The 23,252-nt window shown below is 44.3% G+C and overlaps 1 protein-coding gene across 16 annotated transcripts in view; it reads right to left on the reverse strand.

Moving 5' to 3' along the window:
- LOC110531920 (adhesion G protein-coupled receptor B3) overlaps positions 1–23,252 on the reverse strand; it is a 364,149-nt gene that overhangs the window by 172,677 nt on the left and 168,220 nt on the right. For all 16 annotated transcript variants that reach the window (XM_090243433.1, XM_090243448.1, XM_090243446.1 and 13 more), the window contains one exon: positions 3,970–4,078. In XM_090243433.1, coding sequence (XP_090099559.1) covers positions 3,970–4,078 — 109 coding nt within the window. The remainder of the gene's footprint in view (positions 1–3,969; positions 4,079–23,252) is intronic.

Below are 23,252 nucleotides of genomic sequence, written 5' to 3' on the forward strand. Positions count from 1 at the left end.
TGTCTGTGTCTGTGTGTGTATGTGTTAGTCACATTGTAAATGACGTCTGTTCCCAGTGGGTATGTCAGCGGTCAGGACCGAGGACAGCGGTCAGGACCGAGGACAGCGGTCAGGACCGAGGACAGCGGTCAGGACCGAGGACAGCGGTCAGGACCGAGGACAGCGGTCAGGACCAAGGACAGTGGTCAGGACCAAGGACAGTGGTCAGGACCAAGGACAGTGGTCAGGACCGACGACAGCGGTCAGGAACAAGGACCGCGGTCAGGATCAAGGACAGTGGTCAGGACCAAGGACAGTGGTCAGGACCGAGGACAGCGGTCAGGACCGAGGACAGTGGTCAGGACCAAGGACAGTGGTCAGGACCAAGGACAGTGGTCAGGACCGACGACAGCGGTCAGGACCAAGGACCGCGGTCAGGATCAAGGACAGTGGTCAGGACCGAGGACAGTGGTCAGGACCAAGGACAGTGGTCAGGACCAAGGACCGCGGTCAGGACCGAGGACAGCGGTCAGGACCGAGGACAGCGGTCAGGACCGAGGACAGCGGTCAGGACCGAGGACAGTGGTCAGGACCGACGACAGCGGTCAGGACCAAGGACCGCGGTCAGGATCAAGGACAGTGGTCAGGACCGAGGACAGTGGTCAGGACCGAGGACAGTGGTCAGGACCGAGGACAGCGGTCAGGACCGAGGACAGCGGTCAGGACCAAGGACAGTGGTCAGGACCAAAACATAGGAGTTAGTTAGTTTCCTCTTTTCGGTGTACTTTGTGGTCCTGGTAAAATGTATGGCAGAAGATGTAAATCAAAACGACTGTTGGTTTTCTTCCACTTGGAAGCAGAGTGAAGGAGATGACTGCAATATCTCTGACATCTCCTACGTTAACAACAGTCAGAGATGGCTATATATCCGTTCATTCTGTCTATCTGCGTCAGTATCCATTAGCAACTCAGTATTATTTTAACCAGAAGACACTGAAAGTGAAATCCATCGGTCTATTCACGTAACAGACAGTTTGTTCTTTCAGCTTTTACAACATTGTGTGAAGAGAAAGTATTTATGTCAGGGATAGACTCTGTGATACAAATGTCTTTCTGTTTCTGTCAGGGAAAGACGTATTTAAGATAAAAGTAGCATAAAAGTGGGTGAGATTTTAAAGGAATGCTTGGTTTGCTCCAGTGTGTATAAATGCTTTTTCCACATAAGGTCTGTGCCCCAAATGGCAGCCTATTTTCTATACAAGTTACTACATTTGACCAGAGCCCAATGGGATACCCTATGGGCCCTGGTAAAAAAGTAGTGCACTACACAGGGAATAGGGTGCCACTCAGGACACGCACAAGGTCATCTGAGACGCACTTAGGAGGAACCATAATTAAGAGACCATTTTCTCTCATCACAAAGAGTCTCTGGTGAGGTTATGATTCATCCTGACTTTCTAGGGCCCACTTTTTCTTCACGTTTCAAGTGCATGCGTCCCAAATGGCACCCTATTCTCTAAATAGTGCACTACTTTTGAACAGGGCTCATAGGGCTCTAGTCAAAAGTAATGCAGTATGTAAGGAATAGGGTAGGGAATAGGTTGCCATTTGGGACACAGTCCTTCTAACCTGAGTATCATTAGGATCTACAGGTATGTGGCTTTGGTTGACAGAAGTGCTGTGTGTTTACGATGACTCGATTTAAAACATGAGAACCCATCAAGGTTTTATCGAGTGTGGTATGTTGAGAGGTATCTGAGGAACTCCAATGGAGATGTTTTGTATTGTGCATTTGTTTATATCTTGGGATGCCATTACAACCAATAGCATCCAAATATGCTGAGAATCTCCATTCCAACTTCCCTCTGAGATCTGACAGTGCTATGTGTAGGAGGGTTCTATTAACACGGTTTCTATTGGAATACTGGACCTAGATCTGTGTTAGGAGGGTTCTATTGGAATACAGGACCTAGATCTGTGTTAGGAGGGTTCTATTAACACGGTTTCTATTGGAATACAGGACCTAGATCTGTGTTAGGAGGGTTCTATTGGAATACAGGATCTAGATCTGTGTTAGGAGGGTTCTATTAACACGGTTTCTATTGGAATACAGGACCTCAATCTGTGTTAGGAGGGTTCTATTGGAATACAGGACCTCAATCTGTGTTAGGAGGGTTCTATCCACACGGTTTCTATTGGAATACTGAACCTAGATCTGTGTTAGGAGGGTTCTATCCACATGTTTTCTATTAGAATACTGGACCTAGATCTGTGTTAGGAGGGTTCTACCCACAAGGTTTCTATTGGAATACTGGACCTCAATCTGTGTTAGGAGGGTTCTACCCACAAGGTTTCTATTGGAATACTGAACCTAGATCTGTGTTAGGAGGGTTCTATCAACACGGTTTCTATTGGAATACTGAACCTAGATCTGTGTTAGGAGGGTTCTATCCACACGGTTTCTATTGGAATACTGGACCTAGATCTGTGTTAGGAGGGTTCTATCCACACGGTTTAATTGGAATACTGGACCTAGATCTATGTTAGGAGGGTTCTATTAACACGGTTTCTATTGGAATACTGGACCTAGATCTGTGTTAGGAGGGTCCTATTGGAATACTGTACCTAGATCTGTGTTAGGAGGGTTCTATTAACACGGTTTCTATTGGAATACTGGACCTAGATCTGTGTTAGGAGGGTTCTATCAACACGGTTTCTATTGGAATACTGGACCTCAATCTGTGTTAGGAGGGTTCTATCCACACGGTTTCTATTGGAATACTGGACCTAGATCTGTGTTAGGAGGGTTCTATCAACACGGTTTCTATTGGAATACTGGACCTCAATCTGTGTTAGGAGGGTTCTATTGGAATACAGGATCTAGATCTGTGTTAGGAGGGTTCTATTAACACGGTTTCTATTGGAATACTGGACCTAGATCTGTGTTAGGAGGGTTCTATTGGAATACAGGACCTAGATCTGTGTTAGGAGGGTTCTATTAACACGGTTTCTATTGGAATACAGGACCTAGATCTGTGTTAGGAGGGTTCTATCAACACGGTTTCTATTGGAATACTGGACCTCAATCTGTGTTAGGAGGGTTCTATCCACACGGTTTCTATTGGAATTCTGGACCTAGATCTGTGTTAGGAGGGTTCTACCCACACGGTTTCTATTGGAATACTGGACCTAGATCTGTGTTAGGAGGGTTCTATTGGAATACTGGAATTAGATCTGTGTTAGGAGGGTTCTATTGGAATACTGGACCTAGATCTGTGTTAGGAGGGTTCTATTGGAATACTGGATCTAGATCTGTGTTAGGAGGGTTCTATTGGAATACTGGATCTAGATCTGTGTTAGGAGGGTCCTATTGGAATACTGGACCTAGATCTGTGTTAGGAGGGTTCTATTGGAATACTGGACCTAGATCTGTGTTAGGAGGGTTCTATTGGAATACTGGATCTAGATCTGTGTTAGGAGGGTTCTATTGGAATAATGTACCTCAAACTGTGATAGGGGGGTTCTATTGGAATAATGGACCTAGAGACTTGAGATTCATCCTATGGTAAATTCACCCTGACCACGGTTTCTACCCACTGAAGACATGGTTGATATTGAAACATCGGATGTGAGTGTTTTCTTAGGAGTTAATCACAAGCTAGGTTTTAAATAACCATATTGATTAGTGGTTGTTTGTTAGGCTAAGCCTCCACCCTTCCTTCCTTCCTTCCTACCCTCCCTCCTACCCCTCCCCTCCCCTCCACGCATAATTTATCCCAGATTACTGATGGATGGAGGGGGAATTGACATGGGGGGTCAGCAGCAGCATCATTTAGTTTATTCACACATGGATCGATTGATCGTTGAACATCGATTTGATGATTTTTACTTTCACCCAGCTGGGTGGCTGGTTTGTGTAGAAAAATAAGGCTGTGGGACTCCCATCCCAGGCCTGTGGGCTGTGAGAATAGATCTGTCTGTGGTTCTTACCCAAGTTCCCAGTCATCAGATAGGCGTTGTGGAAGTCCTTCATGCCCAGGCCAACGATGTGGATGAATTCCTCGATGACCTGCATCAGCTCCACTGCACCTGGATAGATCTAGAGAGACGACAACAACATTACAGTTAACTAGTGAGAGATGAGGACAACAGTACAGTTAACTAGTGAGAGATGAGGACAACATTACAGTTAACTAGTGAGAGATGAGGACAACATTACAGTTAACTAGTGAGAGATGAGGACAACAGTACAGTTAACTAGTGAGAGGTGAGGACAACAGTACAGTTAACTAGTGAGAGACGACAACAACATTATAGTTAACTAGTGAGAGGTGAGGACAACAGTACAGTTAACTAGTGAGAGATGAGGACAACATTACAGTTAACTAGTGAGAGATGAGGACAACATTACAGTTAACTAGTGAGAGATGAGGACAACAGTAGACTTAACTAGTGAGAGACGACAACAACATTATAGTTAACTAGTGAGAGGTGAGGACAACAGTACAGTTAACTAGTGAGAGATGAGGACAACATTACAGTTAACTAGTGAGAGACGACAACAACATTATAGTTAACTAGTGAGAGGTGAGGACAACAGTACAGTTAACTAGTGAGAGATGAGGACAACATTACAGTTAACTAGTGAGAGACGACAACAACATTATAGTTAACTAGTGAGAGATGAGGACAACAGTACAGTTAACTAGTGAGAGGTGAGGACAACAGTACAGTTAACTAGTGAGAGACGACAACAACATTACAGTTAACTAGTGAGAGATGAGGACAACATTACAGTTAACTAGTGAGAGATGAGGACAACATTACAGTTAACTAGTGAGAGATGAAGACAACATTACAGTTAATGAGTGAGAGGTGAGGACAACATTACAGTTAACTAGTTAGAGATGAGGACAACATTACAGTTAACTAGTTAGAGATGAGGACAACAGTACAGTTAACTAGTGAGAGATGAGGACAACAGTACAGTTAACTAGTGAGAGGTGAGGACAACAGTACAGTTAACTAGTGAGAGGTGAGGACAACAGTACAGTTAACTAGTGAGAGATGAGGACAACAGTACAGTTAACTAGTGAGAGGTGAGGACAACAGTACAGTTAACTAGTGAGAGGTGAGGACAACAGTAGACTTAACTAGTGAGAGGTGAGGACAACAGTACAGTTAACTAGTGAGAGATGAGGACAACATTACAGATAACTAGTGAGAGACGACAACAACATTATAGTTAACTAGTGAGAGATGAGGACAACAGTACAGTTAACTAGTGAGAGGTGAGGACAACAGTACAGTTAACTAGTGAGAGGTGAGGACAACAGTAGACTTAACTAGTGAGAGGTGAGGACAACAGTACAGTTAACTAGTGAGAGATGAGGACAACATTACAGAGAACTAGTGAGAGACGACAACAACATTATAGTTAACTAGTGAGAGGTGAGGACAACAGTAGACTTAACTAGTGAGAGGTGAGGACAACATTACAGTTAACTAGTGAGAGATGAGGACAACATTACAGTTAACGAGTGAGAGGTGAGGACAACATTACAGTTAACTAGTGAGAGATGAGGACAACAGTAGACTTAACTAGTGAGAGGTGAGGACAACATTACAGTTAACTAGTGAGAGATGAGGACAACATTACAGTTAACGAGTGAGAGGTGAGGACAACATTACAGTTAACTAGTTAGAGATGAGGACAACATTACAGTTAACTAGTTAGAGATGAGGACAACAGTACAGTTAACTAGTTAGAGATGAGGACAACATTACAGTTAACTAGTGAGAGATGACAACAACATTAGAGTGAGAGATGAGGACAACATTACAGATAACTAGTGAGAGGTGAGGACAACAGTACAGATTACTAGTGAGAGGTGAGGACAACAGTACATTTAACTAGTTAGAGATGAGGACAACATTACAGTTAACTAGTGAGAGATGAGGACAACATTACAGTTAACTAGTGAGAGGTGAGGACAACATTACAGTTAACTAGTGAGAGATGAGGACAACATTACAGTTAACTAGTGAGAGGTGAGGACAACATTACAGATAACTAGTGAGAGATGAGGACAACATTACAGTTAACTAGTGAGAGGTGAGGACAACATTACAGTTAATTAGTGAGAGATGAGGACAACATTACAGTTAACTAGTGAGAGGTGAGGACAATATTACAGATAACTAGTGAGAGATGAGGACAACATTACAGTTAACTAGTGAGAGATGAGGACAACAGTACAGATAACTAGTGAGAGATGAGGACAACATTACAGTTAACTAGTGAGAGGTGAGGACAACATTACAGTTAACTAGTGAGAGGTGAGGACAACATTACAGTTAACTAGTGAGAGGTGAGGACAACAGTACAGTTAACTAGTGAGAGGTGAGGACAACATTACAGTTAACTAGTGAGAGATGAGGACAACATTATAGTTAACTAGTGAGAGATGACAACAACATTACAGTTAACTAGTGAGAGATGAGGACAACATTACAGTTGTCTAGTGCCGTATCAGTGCAGCCGTTACATAGGTCAAAACCACATCTCAAATGTCCCCCACATTTCCTATATACTGTAGTCTGCTTGACCAGGGCCCATAGGGCACTAGGAAATACAGTGCCATTTGGGACAAAGAACTAGACGTGGGAAGAGAGGTGAGAAACTTCACAGTTATCTTATTACTGCAACATCAGTGCTGCCATTACATGTACACAGCATTAGTCAGTAGTGTTATACCAGCGTTCCTCTTGGAACTGTCTCCTGGGAGAGAGGGAGTGTGGTGTGTAAAACGTAGAGGCGTTATGTGAGGGATAGAAGCAAACAGAATGTCATAGGGTTATGGGAAGACTTAACTTCTAACAGAGCGTTTACTTTGACTGATTTTACTTGTCCAACATGAACCACAACAATCTAAAAATGTTCATCTTCCACTCATCAGACATCTCACCTCTGACCAGGACATGGCTACTAGCTACTAGATTCTGGTACCCTTTAAAAGGGGACAGACCAGGACATGGCTACGAGCTACTAGATTCTGGTACCCTTTAAAAGGGGACAGACCAGGACATGGCTACTAGCTACTAGATTCTGGTACCCTTTAAAAGGGGACAGACCAGGACATGGCTACTAGCTACTAGATTATGCTACCCTTTAAAAGGGGACAGACCAGGACATGGCTACTAGCTACTAGATTCTGGTACCCTTTAAAAGGGGACAGACCAGGGCATGGCTACTAGCTACTAGATTCTGGTACCCTTTAAAAGGGGACAGACCAGGACATGGCTACTAGCTTCTAGATTCTGGTACCCTTTAAAAGGGGACAGACCAGGACATGGCTACTAGCTACTAGATTCTGGTACCCTTTAAAAGGGGACAGACCAGGACATGGCTACTAGCTACTAGATTCTGGTACCCTTTAAAAGGGGACAGACCAGGACATGGCTACTAGCTACTAGATTCTGGGACCCTTTGTGACACCCGTCCAACTCTGTCTGCCATATTCTTTCTCTTTGCTCTTGTTTTCCATATTAGGATGTCAGTGGGCGGGGCTGGGAGGGTCGTCAGCAACATGGGACACACCTGGGCCTAGGTGTGTCCCAGGATAAATACACCTCTTCCCCATTCATTGAGGGGACTCTCTCCATGCAGACACAGTGATAGAGTTTGGTTGTGGCATTTTTATTTCTGTTTTGTTTGCTTGCTTTGGCACCTTTCAGCACCCCTCATTATCACATTTATACACGCAGCCACTCACTTACACTGCTGATTACACCATTGTTAATTGTATTTATGTTACTTCAGTCAATAAATATATTTTTGTTATTATTTATTCACACATTGTCTCCCTTTTTGTTACGGACTTCGAGCTGGTGTTGTGACACCTTTTTTTAATTTTACCTTTATTTAACTAGGCAATTCAAATAAGAACAAATTCTTATTTACAATGACAGCCTAGGAACAGTGGGTTAACTGGCCTAGGAACAGTGGGTTAACTGGCCTAGGAACAGTGGGTTAACTGGCCTAGGAACAGTGGGTTAACTGGCCTAGGAACAGTGGGTTAACTGGCCTAGGAACAGTGAGTTAACTTGCCTAGGAACAGTGGGTTACCTGGCCTAGGAACAGTGGGTTAACTGGCCTAGGAACAGTGGGATAACTGGCCTAGGAACAGTGGGTTAACTGCCTTGTTCAGAGGAAGAACGACACATTTTTACCTTGTCAGCTCTGGAATTCGATCTTGCAAACTTCTAGTTACTAGTCCAACGCTCTAACCACTAGGCTACACCAGGACATGGTTACTTGTCCAACGCTCTAACCACTAGGCTACACCAGGACATGGTTACTAGTCCAACGCTCTAACCACTAGGCTACACCAGGACATGGCTACTAGTCCAACGCTCTAACCACTAGGCTACACCAGGACATGGTTACTAGTCCAACGCTCTAACCACTAGGCTACACAAGGACATGGTTACTAGTCCAACGCTCTAACAACTAGGCTACACCAGGACATGGTTACTAGTCCAACGCTCTAACCACTAGGCTACACCAGGACATGGTTACTAATCCAACGCTCTAACCACTAGGCAACACCAGGACATGGTTACTAGTCCAACGCTCTAACAACTAGGCTACACCAGGACATGGTTACTAGTCCAACGCTCTAACCACTAGGCTACACCAGGACATGGTTACTAGTCCAACGCTCTAACCACTAGGCTACACTAGGACATGGTTACTAGTCCAACGCTCTAACCACTAGGCTACACTAGGACATGGTTACTAGTCCAATGCTCTCACCACTAGGCTACACTAGGACATGGTTACTAGTCCAACGCTCTAACCACTAGGCTACACCAGGACATGGTTACTAGTCCAACGCTCTAACCACTAGGCTACACCAGGACATGGTTACTAGTCCAACGCTCTAACCACTAGGCTACACCAGGACATGGTTACTAGTCCAACGCTCTAACAACTAGGCTACACCAGGACATGGTTACTAGTCCAACGCTCTAACCACTAGGCTACACCAGGACATGGTTACTAGTCCAACGCTCTAACAACTAGGCTACACCAGGACATGGTTACTAGTCCAACGCTCTAACCACTAGGCTACACCAGCACATGGCTACTAGTCCAATGCTCTAACCACTAGGCTACACCAGGACATGGTTACTAGTCCAACGCTCTAACCACTAGGCTACACCAGGACATGGTTACTAATCCAACGCTCTAACCACTAGGCTACACCAGCACATGGTTACTAGTCCAACGCTCTAACCACTAGGCTACACCAGGACATGGTTACTAATCCAACGCTCTAACCACTAGGCTACACCAGCACATGGCTACTAGTCCAACGCTCTAACCACTAGGCTACACCAGCACATGGCTACTAGTCCAACGCTCTAACCACAAGGCTACACCAGGACATGGTTACTAATCCAACACTCTAACCACTAGGCTACACCAGGACATGGTTACTAGTCCAACGCTTTAAACACTAGGCTACACCAGGACATGGTTACTAGTCCAACGCTCTAACCACTAGGCTACACCAGGACATGGTTACTAGTCCAACGCTCTAACAACTAGGCTACACCAGGACATGGTTACTAGTCCAACGCTCTAACCACTAGGCTACACCAGGACATTGTTACTAGTCCAACGTTCTAACCACTAGGCTACACTAGGACATGGTTACTAGTCCAACGCTCTAACCACTAGGCTACACTAGGACATGGTTACTAGTCCAATGCTTTAACCACTAGGCTACACTAGGACATGGTTACTAGTCCAACGCTCTAACCACTAGGCTACACTAGGACATGGTTACTAGTCCAACGCTCTAACAACTAGGCTACACCAGGACATGGTTACTAGTCCAACGCTCTAACCACTAGGCTACACCAGGACATGGTTACTAGTCCAACGCTCTAACCACTAGGCTACACTAGGACATGGTTACTAGTCCAACGCTTTAACCACTAGGCTATACTAGGACATGGTTACTAGTCCAACGCTCTAACCACTAGGCTAAACTAGGACATGGTTACTAGTCCAACGCTCTAACCACTAGGCTTCACCAGGACATGGTTACTAGTCTAACGCTCTAAACACTAGGCTACACCAGGACATGGTTACTAGTCCAACGCTCTAAACACTAGGCTACACCAGGACTTGGCCACTAGATACTGGTAACCTTTAAAAGGGGACAGACCAGGACATGGTTACTAGATACTGGTAACCTTTAAAAGGGGACAGACCAGGACATGGCTACTAGATACTGGTAACCTTTAAAAGGGGACAGACCAGGACATGGTTACTAGATACTGGTAACCTTTAAAAGGGGACAGACCAGGACATGGTTACTAGATACTGGTAACCTTTAAAAGGGGACAGACCTGGACATGGTTACTAGATACTGGTAACCTTTAAAAGGGGACAGACCAGGACATGGTTACTAGATACTGGTAACCTTTAAAAGGGGACAGACCTGGACATGGTTACTAGATACTGGTAACCTTTAAAAGGGGACAGACCAGGACATGGTTACTAGCTACTTATTAGATACTGGTAACCTTTAAACGGGGACAGACCAGGACATGGTTACTAGATACTGGTAACCTTTAAAAGGGGACAGACCAGGACATGGCTACTTGCTAGTAGGTACTAGTACCGTTTAAAAGGGGGCATTGTCTAATGCCTACTAAAAGTGATTGCACAGGTTAGGGCATTGTTCAAAATTAGACATCTGTCAGTACATGTATTGATCTTTGCATTATCCGACAGTGAACCTTTGAGACAGACACCCTGACAGAGCAGGACATGGCTAGTAGATAGACACTGCCCTTTAGAAGCAAACTGTCTAGTGACCACTGGAGAGCTAGAGACGACCCTTTAAAAGGACACTGCTTAGTGACCACTGGAGAGTGATTGCTCAGGACAGGGCAGTGTGTCTGTCCTTAGGGACCTGCCATCAGTGTCAGAGAGAATGCAAAGGAAGCATTCAGGACCATGGATAGAGACAGAGCAACACACTCACGTAAGCACACCTGTCTCCTCCCAGCTGATACACATTAAGACACACTAATCCGATCGTTGACCTTGAAGAGATCGGCCCACTATCCTGGCAGACCTGAATCTAGCAGAGAGGGATCAGCTGTAATCAGAGGGGACTTGCAGACATTTTGTGTGATTTGAGTGAGACAGACTGTTAATGCGCTGATGATGATGATATCAATATATAATTTTTGTCCTATTGTTCTTTGTATTTTCCTTAAGATGTACCAAATGGATCCATTCTAATTTAATCAGCAATTCAAACAGTGTTAAAATGGTACTTGAAAACAATTAGATTTATCAGGAAGGAAAAGCCCCATTATTACACTAGCTGCTGTCCTAGACATGGACACAGAATAGCAGCATGTGTGTTAGCTATAGCTCTACTCTACAGACAAGGCAATGACATGTCTTAGTCCGGAGAGGAGCTCTGAGTGGCATCCCATAATGAACACCTCCTGATACAATCACACACACACTCACACATATACTTACTGACATGTGCACGCACGCACACACTCACACATACAGACGGAGATGCACTCATCCCCACGTACGTAAACACACACACACACACACACACACACACACACACACACACACACACACACACACACACACACACACACACACACACACACACACACACACACACACACACACACACACACACACACACACGTGTCTGTCTGACTAGCTGGCTGAAAGCACATTTCTCCTCCCCCTCCTGCCTATGTGACCCATAGCGCAGGCCCTCTCTGGATGAATGGGGTAAAGGCCGCAGTGGAGGTGGATTCAAAGAGAAGCACCAGATCATCCTCTTTATTCTCACACCACAGCAACAAGGTATTTCTTCCTTCCCTTAGCAACAGACACACATACACACTGAGTGTACAAAACAACACCTTCCTAATATTGAGTTGAACCCCCATTTTGCCCTCAGAACAGACTAAATTTGTCGGGGCATGGACTCTACAAGGTGTCGAAAGCGTTCTACAGGGATGCTGGCCCATGTTGACTCCAAATCTTCCCACAGTTGTGTCAAGTTGGCTGGATGTGCTTTGGGTGGTGGACCATTCGTGATGCACATGGGAAACTGTTGAGCGTGAAAAACCCAGCAGCACTGAAATTCTTGCTCCGTTCAAAGGCACTTCAAACTTTTGTCTGGCCCATTCACCCTATGAATGGAACACATACACAACCCACACCTGAAGGCTTAAAAATCCTTCTTTAACCTGTCTCCTCCCCTTCATCTACACTTATTGAAGTGGATTTAACAAGTGACATCAATAAGAGATCATGTCTTACACCTGGATTCACCTGGTCAGTCTATGTCATGGAAAGAGCAGGTGTTCTTAATGTTTTCTCAACTCAGTGTATTTCTGTGCTTGACAGCAACCGTACTACAACTCCCATCCTCTCCACAGCATTGACACATCTTATTTGCCTTTATTTAACCAGGTAAGTAATTGGTAACACATTCTCATTCACAATAGTGACCTGACCAAGACGGAGGTGTAAAACACAGCAAAGCTGTAACGATTCTCCTCCTCTTCTGAGGAGTAGGAAATATCGGACCAATATGCAGCGTGGTAAGTGTTCATCATATTTATTACACTGAACACAGAAAACAAACGAACAAGAGAATAAAGGAAAACCGAAACAGTCCCGTATGGTGAAAACACTGAAACGGAAAATAACCACCCACAAACAAGAGCGGGAAAACAGGCTGCCTAAGTATGGTTCTCAATCAGAGACAACAACTACCCACAACTAACAGTGGGAAAACAGGCTGCCTAAGTATGGTTCTCAATCAGAGACAACGATTGACAGCTGCCTCTGATTGGGAAGGCCAAACACATAGAAATATAAACACAAGAACAAAACGTAGAATGCCCACCCCAACTCACACCCTGACCAACCTAAAATAGAGACATATCAAAGGAACTAAGGTCAGGATGTGACAAAAGCAGACAATTACAGACAAAGCAGACAATTCTTGACCATTTCCATTCCACAACCATTCCTCAACCATTCCTCAACCATTCCTCTTCCATTCCTCAACCATTCCACAACCATTCCTCAACCATTCCTCTTCGATTCCTCAGCCATTCCTCTTCCATTCCTCAACCATTCCTCAACCATTCCTCAACCATTCCTCAACCATTCCTCTTCCATTCCTCAACCATTCCACAACCATTCCTCAACCATTCCTCAACCATTCCTCAATCATTCCTCTTCCATTCCTTAGCCATTCCTCAACCATTGCTCCGCCATTGCCAAACCATTCCTCAGCATTACTCAGCATTACTCAGCCATTGCCCAACCATTACTCAACCATTCCTCAGCCATTACTCAGCATTACTCAACCATTCCTCAGCATTACTCAGCATTACTCAACCATTCCTCAGCATTACTCAGCATTACTCAGCATTACTCAGCCATTGCTCAGCCATTCCTCAACCATTCCTCAGCCATTACTCAGCATTACTCAACCATTCCTCGGCATTACTCAGCATTACTCAACCATTCCTCAGCATTACTCAGCATTACTCAGCATTACTCAGCCATTGCTCAGCCATTACTCAGCATTACTCAAACATTCCTCAGCATTACTCAGCATTACTCAACCATTCCTCAGCATTACTCAGCATTACTCAGCATTACTCAACCATTCCTCAGCATTACTCGCCATTACTCAGCCATTGCTCAGCCATTCCTCAGCCATTACTCAGCCATTCCTCAGCATTTCTCAACCATTCCTCAGCCATTCCTCAGCCATTCGTCAGCATTACTCAGCCATTCCTCAGCCATTCCTCAGCCATTCCTCAGCCATTCCTCAGCCATTCCTCAGCATTACTCAGCCATTACTCAGCCATTACTCAGCCATTCCTCAGCAATTTCTCAGCCATTCCTCAGCCATTGCTCAGCCATTCCTCAGCCATTCCTCAGCATTACTCAGCCATTCCTCAGCCATTCCTCAGCCATTGCTCAGCCATTGCTCAGCCATTGCTCAGCCATTCCTACTGCCAAAAACAACAGACATACAGCTGATATTTTCATCTCTACAACAACAGACATGCAGCTCATCCTCCGTTTCCTCAGAAACAGTGATTACACGGCAGCATCCATCCACACTCATCATAGCCATTCCTGTACTACAAATAACAGGATTTGAAATTCATTGCTTCTGTCTAGCTTTTAGAACACCAACACATTGTCTAGTTGTAAAATAATGCATAAAAACACATCTGGCCAAAATCCATCTTTTACCCTGATCCTTTAGATGACAGATGGCTGTCATATCAGCTCATGGTCTGGTGAAGATGAACTACACATTGGCCAAAGAAGAACTCTTTATACCTAAATAGACTTGGCCTGAATCGCACATTCTTAAACACCAGGCAGGCAATCCTTAGACAGACACACATCCACACAAACACACACCCTCCTTAGGCAGACCGAGGGCTCTGTTCCTCAGCCAGTGAACTAATGAACCTTGTCTCCATCCTCCTCTGGGTTCCTAATCAGACAGACAGATTTCCGGTCTGCCTTCTGTGTGTGTGTGTGTGTGTGTGTGTGTGTGTGTGTGTGTGTGTGTGTGTGTGTGTGTGTGTGTGTGTGTGTGTGTGTGTGTGTGTGTGTGTGTGTGTGTGTGTGTGTGTGTGTGTGTGTGTGTGTAATTTCTGCAGTGGAGATGAGATTTGAATGAGGTATGAAGCAGCATGCCAGAAATAAATGGTTGTAGAAGGAAGGCTGTATGTCTGATGAGGAGCCCAGAGGAAGGATGCCTTTCTGATGAGGAGCCCAGAGGAAGGCTGTATGTCTGATGAGGAGCCCAGAGGAAGGCTGTGTGTCTGATGAGGAGCTCAGAGGAAGGCTGTATGTCTGATGAGGAGCCCAGAGGAAGATGGAGATAAGGTTCAAATCAAATCAAATCAAAGTTTATTGGTTAAGTACACATATTTGCAGGTTTTATAGCAGGTGCGGTGAAATGCTCATGTTACTAGCTCCAACAGTGCAGGATAATTTCTACAGTACAAATACAGTCAAATACACAAATAATCAATGATCCAAACAATAAATCAAGAAATGACAATGGGTGAGAATGTGTCAGAATCCAGAATATAAATACATTGTGTGTATAGACGGTATAGAATGTGTCAGAATCCAGAATATAAATACATGGTGTGTATAGACGGTATAGAATGTGTCAGAATCCAGAATATAAATACATGGTGTGTATAGACGGTATAGAATGTGTCAGAATCCAGAATATAAATACATGGTGTGTATAGACGGTATAGAATGTGTCAGAATCCAGAATATAAATACATGGTGTGTATAGACGGTATAGAATGTGTCAGAATCCAGAATATAAATACATGGTGTGTATAGACGGTATAGAATGTGTCAGAATCCAGAATATAAATACATGGTGTGTATAGACGGTATAGAATGTGTCAGAATCCAGAATATAAATACATGGTGTGTATAGACGGTATAGAATGTGTCAGAATCCAGAATATAAATACATGGTGTGTATAGAAAGTATAGAATGTGTCAGAATCTTGAATTGAAATACATGGTGTGTATAGACAGTATAGAATGTGTCAGAATCTTGAATTGAAATACATGGTATGTATAGACAGTATAGAATGTGTCAGAATCTTGAATTGAAATACATGGTGTGTATAGACAGTATAGAATGTGTCAGAATCTTGAATTGAAATACATGGTGTGTATAGACGGTATAGAATGTGTCAGAATCTTGAATTGAAATACATGGTGTGTATAGACGGTATAGAATGTGTCAGAATCCAGAATATAAATACATGGTGTGTATAGACGGTATAGAATGTGTCAGAATCCAGAATATAAATACATGGTGTGTATAGACGGTATAGAATGTGTCAGAATCCAGAATATAAATACATGGTGTGTATAGACGGTATAGAATGTGTCAGAATCCAGAATATAAATACATGGTGTGTATAGACGGTATAGAATCTGGAAAAGAATATGGTATGTACAGTAGTAGGTATATTAGGATAAGCTATGTTGAGAATACTGTAGAGACATACACATTGAGTATATAAATAGATTATGAGGTGACCAGCGTTCAATGACTCTAAATACTGTACATGGGGCGTTAGTCTCAAGGTGCAGGGCAGAGTACAGGGCCGGTAGCTGATCAACAGTCTGATGGCCGTTTTTCAGTCATTCGGTCCCAGCTTTGATGCACCTGTACCGGCTCTGTCTGCTAGATGGTAGCAGGGTGAACAGACCGTGACTTCATCAGTTTACTGGCTGACAGACAGAGGATAGGAGGGTGTTTAAAAATGGACAGTTAGGCAGAGAGAGTTCCTGGCCAGCTGTACCTTCATGGTCTTTGTCTTTCTGATTATCTCATCTCAACTACCCACCTCTTACCCAAACTCTAACCCTCTGCAGGCTGAGGGACAGAGAACAGAAGGGTGTTAGGCAGAGAGAGTTCTTAACTAGCTGTACCTCCATGGTCTTTGTCTTTCTGATTATCTCATCTCAACTACCCATCTCTTACCCAAACTCTAACCCTCTGCAGGCTGAGAGACAGAGGACAGAAGGGTGTTAGGCAGAGAGAGTTCTTAACCAGCTGTACCTCCATGGTCTTTGTCTTTCTGATTATCTCATCTCAACTACCCACCTCTTATCCAAACTCAACCCTAGCCTCTGCAGGCAGAGAGACAGAGGACAGAAGGGTGTTAGGCAGAGAGAGTTCTTGGCCAGCTGTACCTCCGTGATCTTAGTCTTTCTGATTATCTCATCTCAACTACCCACCTCTGACTCAAACTCTAACCCTAACCTCTGCAGGCTGACAGGATGGCGCTGCAGTGAATAGCAACTGTTTTACAGGCTCCTGAACAATTCTGCTGTTTTTTGCTTGTGTTTCTTTTTCCGCTGATCTTACAAAAAAAATCATAATGTGTCCGCCATCCCCCAGACTCGAAAGAGTAAGCGTCGGCAGAGAAGAGGTAGACGAGTCGGTATCCTGACAAAACTACGTTGGCGAGGAAATAAACCGCCTTCTATTGAGGAACGTACCGGAGAACAACCTGGAAGAGCTCTGCTCGAGACTATCCTATCAGCGGGACCTGAAGAACTGTAAAACTCTCTGTTTCTCTGAGACATGGTTGAACAAGGACATGGATAATATACATCTATCTGACGTCTCCATGCATCGTCTAGAGAGGACATGGATAATATACATCTATCTGACGTCTCCATGCATCGTCTAGAGAGGACGGGGGATAATATACATCTATCTGACGTCTCCATGCATCGTCTAGAGAGGACATGGATAATATACATCTATCTGACGTCTCCATGCATCGTCTAGAGAGGACGGGGGATAATATACATCTATCTGACGTCTCCATGCATCGTCTAGAGAGGACGTGGGATAATATACATCTATCTGACGTCTCCATGCATCGTCTAGAGAGGACGGAGGATAATATACATCTATCTGACGTTTCCATGCATCGTCTAGAGAGGACATGGATAATATACATCTATCTGACGTCTCCATGCATCGTCTAGAGAGGACGGGGGATAATATACATCTATCTGACGTCTCCATGCATCGTCTAGAGAGGACGGGGGATAATATACATCTATCTGACGTCTCCATGCATCGTCTAGAGAGGACGGGGGAAGAAGCGGGAGGAGTGGCTCTTTGTTAACAACAACGATCTCTAATGTTAAAGGAAGTTTGGGGTTTTCGCTCACCTGAGTTAGAATACTTCATGATAAGCTGCAGACCACACTATTTACCAAGATTGTTTTCATATACATGGTTCATAGCTGTCTATTTACCACCACAAACCGATGCTTGCACTAACACTACGCTCAACGAGCTGTATAGGACTATAAGCAAATGAAAAAGTGCACCTCCAGAGTTGGCGCATCTCGTGGCTGGTGATTTTAATGCAGGGAAACAGAAATCTGTTTTCACTAAAATGTTACCAGCATGTCACCTACATGTCACCAGCATGTCACCTGCATGTCACCTGCATGTCACCAGCATGTCACCTGCATGTCACCAGCATGTCACCAGCATGTCACCTGCATGTCACCTGCATGTCACCAGCATGTCACCTGCATGTCACCAGCATGTCACCTGCATGTCACCAGCATGTCACCTGCATGTCACCAGCATGTCACCTGTGCAACTAGAGGCGACAAAGCTCTTGTTCACCTTGATGCACAGAAATGCTTACAAGGCAGTCCCTCACCCTCCCTTTGGCAAATCTGACCATAACTTTAACCTCCTAATTCCTTCTTACAAGCAACAACTCAAACAGGAAGTACCAGTGACACACTCAATAGGTAAGTGGTCTGATGAAGCAGACGTTAAGTTACAGAACTGTTTTGCTAGCACAGACTGGAATATGTTCCGGGATTCATCCCATGGCATTGAGGAGTTTACCACATCAGTCACCGGCTTCATTAATAAGTGCATTGATGGCTTCTTCTCCACAGTGACTGTGCGCACATATCCTAACCAGAAGCCATTGATTACAGGCAACATCCGCACTGAGTTTAAGGCCAGAGCTGCCACTTTCAAGAAGTGGGACACTAATCCGGACGCTTTCTGTTCCTCCACACCTATAGGCAGGAACTTAAACAAGGAAGCACTTGTGGCAAGAACTGTTCAACGTTGGTTTGACCAGTTGGAGTCTATGTTTTAAGATTGTTTTGATCACGCGGTGTGGGAAATGGTACACTGACTCTGTGACTGAGTTCATCAGGAAGTGCATAGAGGATGTTGTTCCCACTGTGAAAATTATTACTTACCCAAACCAAAAACTGTGGATAGATGGCAGCATATGTGCAAAACTGAAAGCGTGAACCACCACTTTTAACCATGGCAAGGTGACATGGACGTCTACAAACAGCTATGCCCTCCGTAAGGCAAACAAAGAGACAAAACGACAGTACAGGGACAAAGTGGAGTCGCAATTCATCTGCTCAGACACGAGACATATTGAGCAGAGACTCCAGACATTTACGGATTAAAAAGTGAAATCAAGCCACGTTCTGCACACCGACGCCTCGCTCCCGGATAAGCAAGTGGGGATAACAGACTGGGATATGGAGAGATTGATTATGTCCGTAAACACTCCAGCCAGCTGGTCTGCACATGCTCTGAGGATGCGGCTAGGGATGCCATCAGCGCCGGCAGCCTTGAGAGGGTTAACACACTTAAATGACTAACTCACGTTGGGCACGGAGAACGACCGCACCCAGTTCTTGTGAACGGAGGCGTCCTGTGTTGGCAGCTCCATGCGGGCGAGGAAGGTGCCCCCCAAGCGCATCACTAAGCTCAGGTCCCTGGGACTGAACCCCTCCCGCTGCAAATGGATCCTGAACTTCCTGAGGAGCTGCCCCCAGGTGGGCCACACTGACCACACTGACCCTAAACATGGGGTTTCTTCAGGGATGCATGCTTAGTCCCCTCCTGTACTCCCTGTTCACCCATGACTGCGTGGCCATGCAAGACTCCAACACACCATCGTTAAGTTTGCTGGCAACACGACGACATGTCAGTAGTAGGCCTGATCACCGATGACGATGAGGTCATTGAACTGGCAGTGTGATGCCAAGACAACATCTCCCTCAACGTTGGCAAGACAAAGGAGTTGGTTATGGTCTACAGGAAATGGAGGACCAACACACCACAATTTAAATTGGGTTGAGAGCTTCAAGTTCCTCGGTGTCCACAGCACTAAGTAATTATCATGGTCCAAACACACTAACACAGTCGTGAAGAAGACATGACAATGCCTCTTCCCCCTCAGGAGGCTGAAAAGATTCAACATGGGCCTTCAGATCCTCAAAACGTTCTACAACTACACCATTGAGAGTATCTTGACTGGCTGCATCACCGCTTGGTAGGGCAACTGCTTCGCATCCAACCGATGAGAGAGAGAGAGAGAGAGAGAGAGAGAACCTAGTGTTTGTGTGTGTGTGTGTGTGTGTCGTAGACCAGACAGACAAAAGTCAGAAACTGCAGTGAGGACCACCAATTAGTACTTGTAGAGAGACAGAAAGACTGGGTCGATAGAGGGCAGACTGCCTGCTGTTCTCTTTCTCTCTTTCTTAGTCATTTAGCAGACACCCTTATCCAGAGTGACTTACAGGAGCCATTAGGCTTAAGTGCCTTGCTCAGTAAATATATTTGTTGTTGGCTCTGGATTCAAACCAGCAACCGTTCGGCTTCTGGCCCAATGCTCTTAACTGCTAGGCTTCATACTTCTCTCTACCTTTCTTTCTCTCTCTCTCTCCATCTCTTCCTCTATCCTTCCCTCTCTCTGTCTCTTCCTCTATCTTTCTCATCCTCTATCCTTCCCTCTCTCCTTCTCTCTCTCTCCTTCTCTATCTCTCCTTCTCTCTCTCCTTCTCTATCTCTCCTTCTCTATCTCTCCTTCTCTATCTCTCCTTCTCTATCTCTCGTTATCATCCTCTCTCTCTCTCTCTCCAAGGTCTTAACCACCTAGGTGAATCAAAGAGAAACAGAGGGAAGAAAAAGGAAGAAAAACACCAACCATCCAAAATACCCCCTCTTTCTGTTTCTCTTTCTCTCTTTCTTTCTCTTTCTCTCTTTCTTTCTCTCTCTCTCTCTCTTTCTTTCTCTTTCTCTCTCTCTCTCTCTCTTTCCTCCCTTCGCCCTCCTTTCCTTTCCTCTCTGGAAGGCAGTCATTTGGCACTGGAAGTTCACAAAAGCTGCGGATGTTCTTTGTAAATTAGTGGTCTGTGGAGATGCTGTCTCTGCCGGAGACAGGGCGGATTCGTCTTAAAATAAAGTGGGAGTTTTTGAAGGAAGAGTGGCCACCTCTCAACCCTGAGAGGCTCATTCAGGATGACAGGAGAAGTGACAGGAGGAAAACCCACGCAGATAAAATCATAAAACCCCTGCCTGAGGTTGTACCCAGCATCCTTGGTGTATTTTTGTGGGATAAAGACGAGAGGACCTGACCGACACATTTCTGTTTCAGAATATGGTTAATGAATGTGAATAGAATTGATTTCTGTTCTGTATAAAATATGATTCCATTAGATGTTTCCTTGTTCAATCTACAGTTGGAAGTTTAGACGGAAGTTTACATACACCTTAGCCAAATACGTTTAATCTCAGTTTTTCACAATTCCTGACATTTAATCAGAGTAAAAATTGAGTTTTAGGATTTATTTTAAGAATGTGAAATGCCAGAATAATATTAGAGAGAATTATTTATTTCAGGTTTTATTTCACATTCCCAGTGGGTCAGAAGTTTACAAACACTCAATTAGTATTTGGTAGCATTGCCTTTGAATTGTTTAACTTGGGTCAAACATCTCGAGTAGCCTTCCACAAGCTTCCCACAATAAGTTGGGTGAATTTTGGCCCATTCCTACTGACAGAGCTGGTGTAACTGAGTCAGGTTTGTAGGCCTCCTTGCTCACACATGCTTTTCAGTTCTGCCCACACATTTTCCATGGGATTCAGGGCTCAGGTCAGGGCTTTGTGATGGCCACTCCAATACCTTGACTTTGTTGCCCTTAAGCCATTAAGTCACAACTTTGGAAGAATGCTTGGGGTCATCGTCCATTTGGAAGAGCCATTTGCGACCAAGCTTTAACTTCTTGACTGATGTCTTGAGATGTTGCTTCAATAGATCTTCAGTAGATTTCCATCCTCATGATGCCATCTATTTTGTGAAGTGCACCAGTCCCTCCTGCAGCAAAGCACCCACACAACATGATGCTGCCGCTCATGTGCTTCACGTTTGGGATGGTGTTCTTCGGCTTGGCCAAACAGTTCTATATTTGTTTCATCAGACCAGAGGATATTTCTCCAAAAAGTACGATCTTTGTCCCCATGTGCAGTTGCAAACCGTAGTCTGGCTTTTTTAATGGCGGATTTTGAGCAGTGGCTTCTTCCTTGCTGAGCGGCCTTTCAGGTTATGTTGATATAGGACTTGTTTTACTGTGGATTTAGATACTTTTGTATCTGTTTCCTCCAGCATCTTCACAAGGTCATTTTCTGCTGTTTTGGGATTGATTTGCACTTTTTACACCAAAGTATGTTCATGTCTACGAGACAGAACGCGTCTCCTTCCTGAGCGGTATGACGGCTGCGTGGTCCCATGGTGTTTATACTTGCGTACTATTGTTTGTACAGATGAACGTGGACCCTTCAGATGTTTATAAATTGCTCCCAAGGATGAACCAGACTAGTGGAGGTCTACAATTGTTTTTCTGAGGTCTTGGCTGATTTCTTTTTATTTTCCCATGATGTCAAGCCAAGAGGCAATGAGTTTGAAGGTAGGCCTTGAAATACATCCACAAGTACACCTCCAATTGACTCAAATTATGTCAATTAGCCTATCAGAAGCTTCTAAAGCCATGACATCATTTTTTGGAATTGTCCAAGCTGTTTAAAGGCACAGTCAACTTAGTGTATGTAAATGTCTGAACCACAGGAATAGTGATACAGTGAATTTCAAGTGAAATAATTTGTCTGTAAACAATTGTTGGAAAAATGACTTGTGTCAAGCACAAAGTAGATGTCCTAACCGACTTGCCAAAACTATAGTTTGTTAACAAAAAATGTGTGGAGTGGTTGAAAAACGCATTTGAATGACTCCAGCCTAAGTGTGTGTAAACTTCCAACTTCAACTGTATGTACCGTTGAATATGTTCTACTAACATGGGAGTCATGTAGCTGTTCTTACCTAGCAGGTATACTATACATGCAACATCCTTCTTTTGAATAGCTCAGGGAGGCAGAAATATCCATTCTAGCAACAGCTATATCCCTCTGATGTGACTAAATAAAGATAAATACTCCTCAGGGGTTCTGTAATTATGAAATCCAGCATTTGAAATGACCTTTCCACCCTGACTGCTATGGAGTGACTGGGTTTCTAGGGAAGAAGAACAAACATCATAGAGAGACGTAATGAGTCGATTGGGGCTGGTCATCTCTGGTGGCTGTGCTCCCTGCTGCCACCGAGTGGACAGTGGTGGTATTATACCTCCAGATAGAGATACAGACACATCCCAACCCAGTGACACATTACACAATGTGACTAAATAAAAGTACTTCACGGCTGATCTAGGATCAGGAACAGGTCCCGCCTGCTTACACAATCTTATGATCTAA

This window comes from Oncorhynchus mykiss, chromosome 1, assembly GCF_057628025.1.
Source record: "Oncorhynchus mykiss isolate SJ-2025 chromosome 1, ASM5762802v1, whole genome shotgun sequence".
In the NCBI taxonomy this organism is placed as follows: domain Eukaryota; kingdom Metazoa; phylum Chordata; class Actinopteri; order Salmoniformes; family Salmonidae; genus Oncorhynchus; species Oncorhynchus mykiss.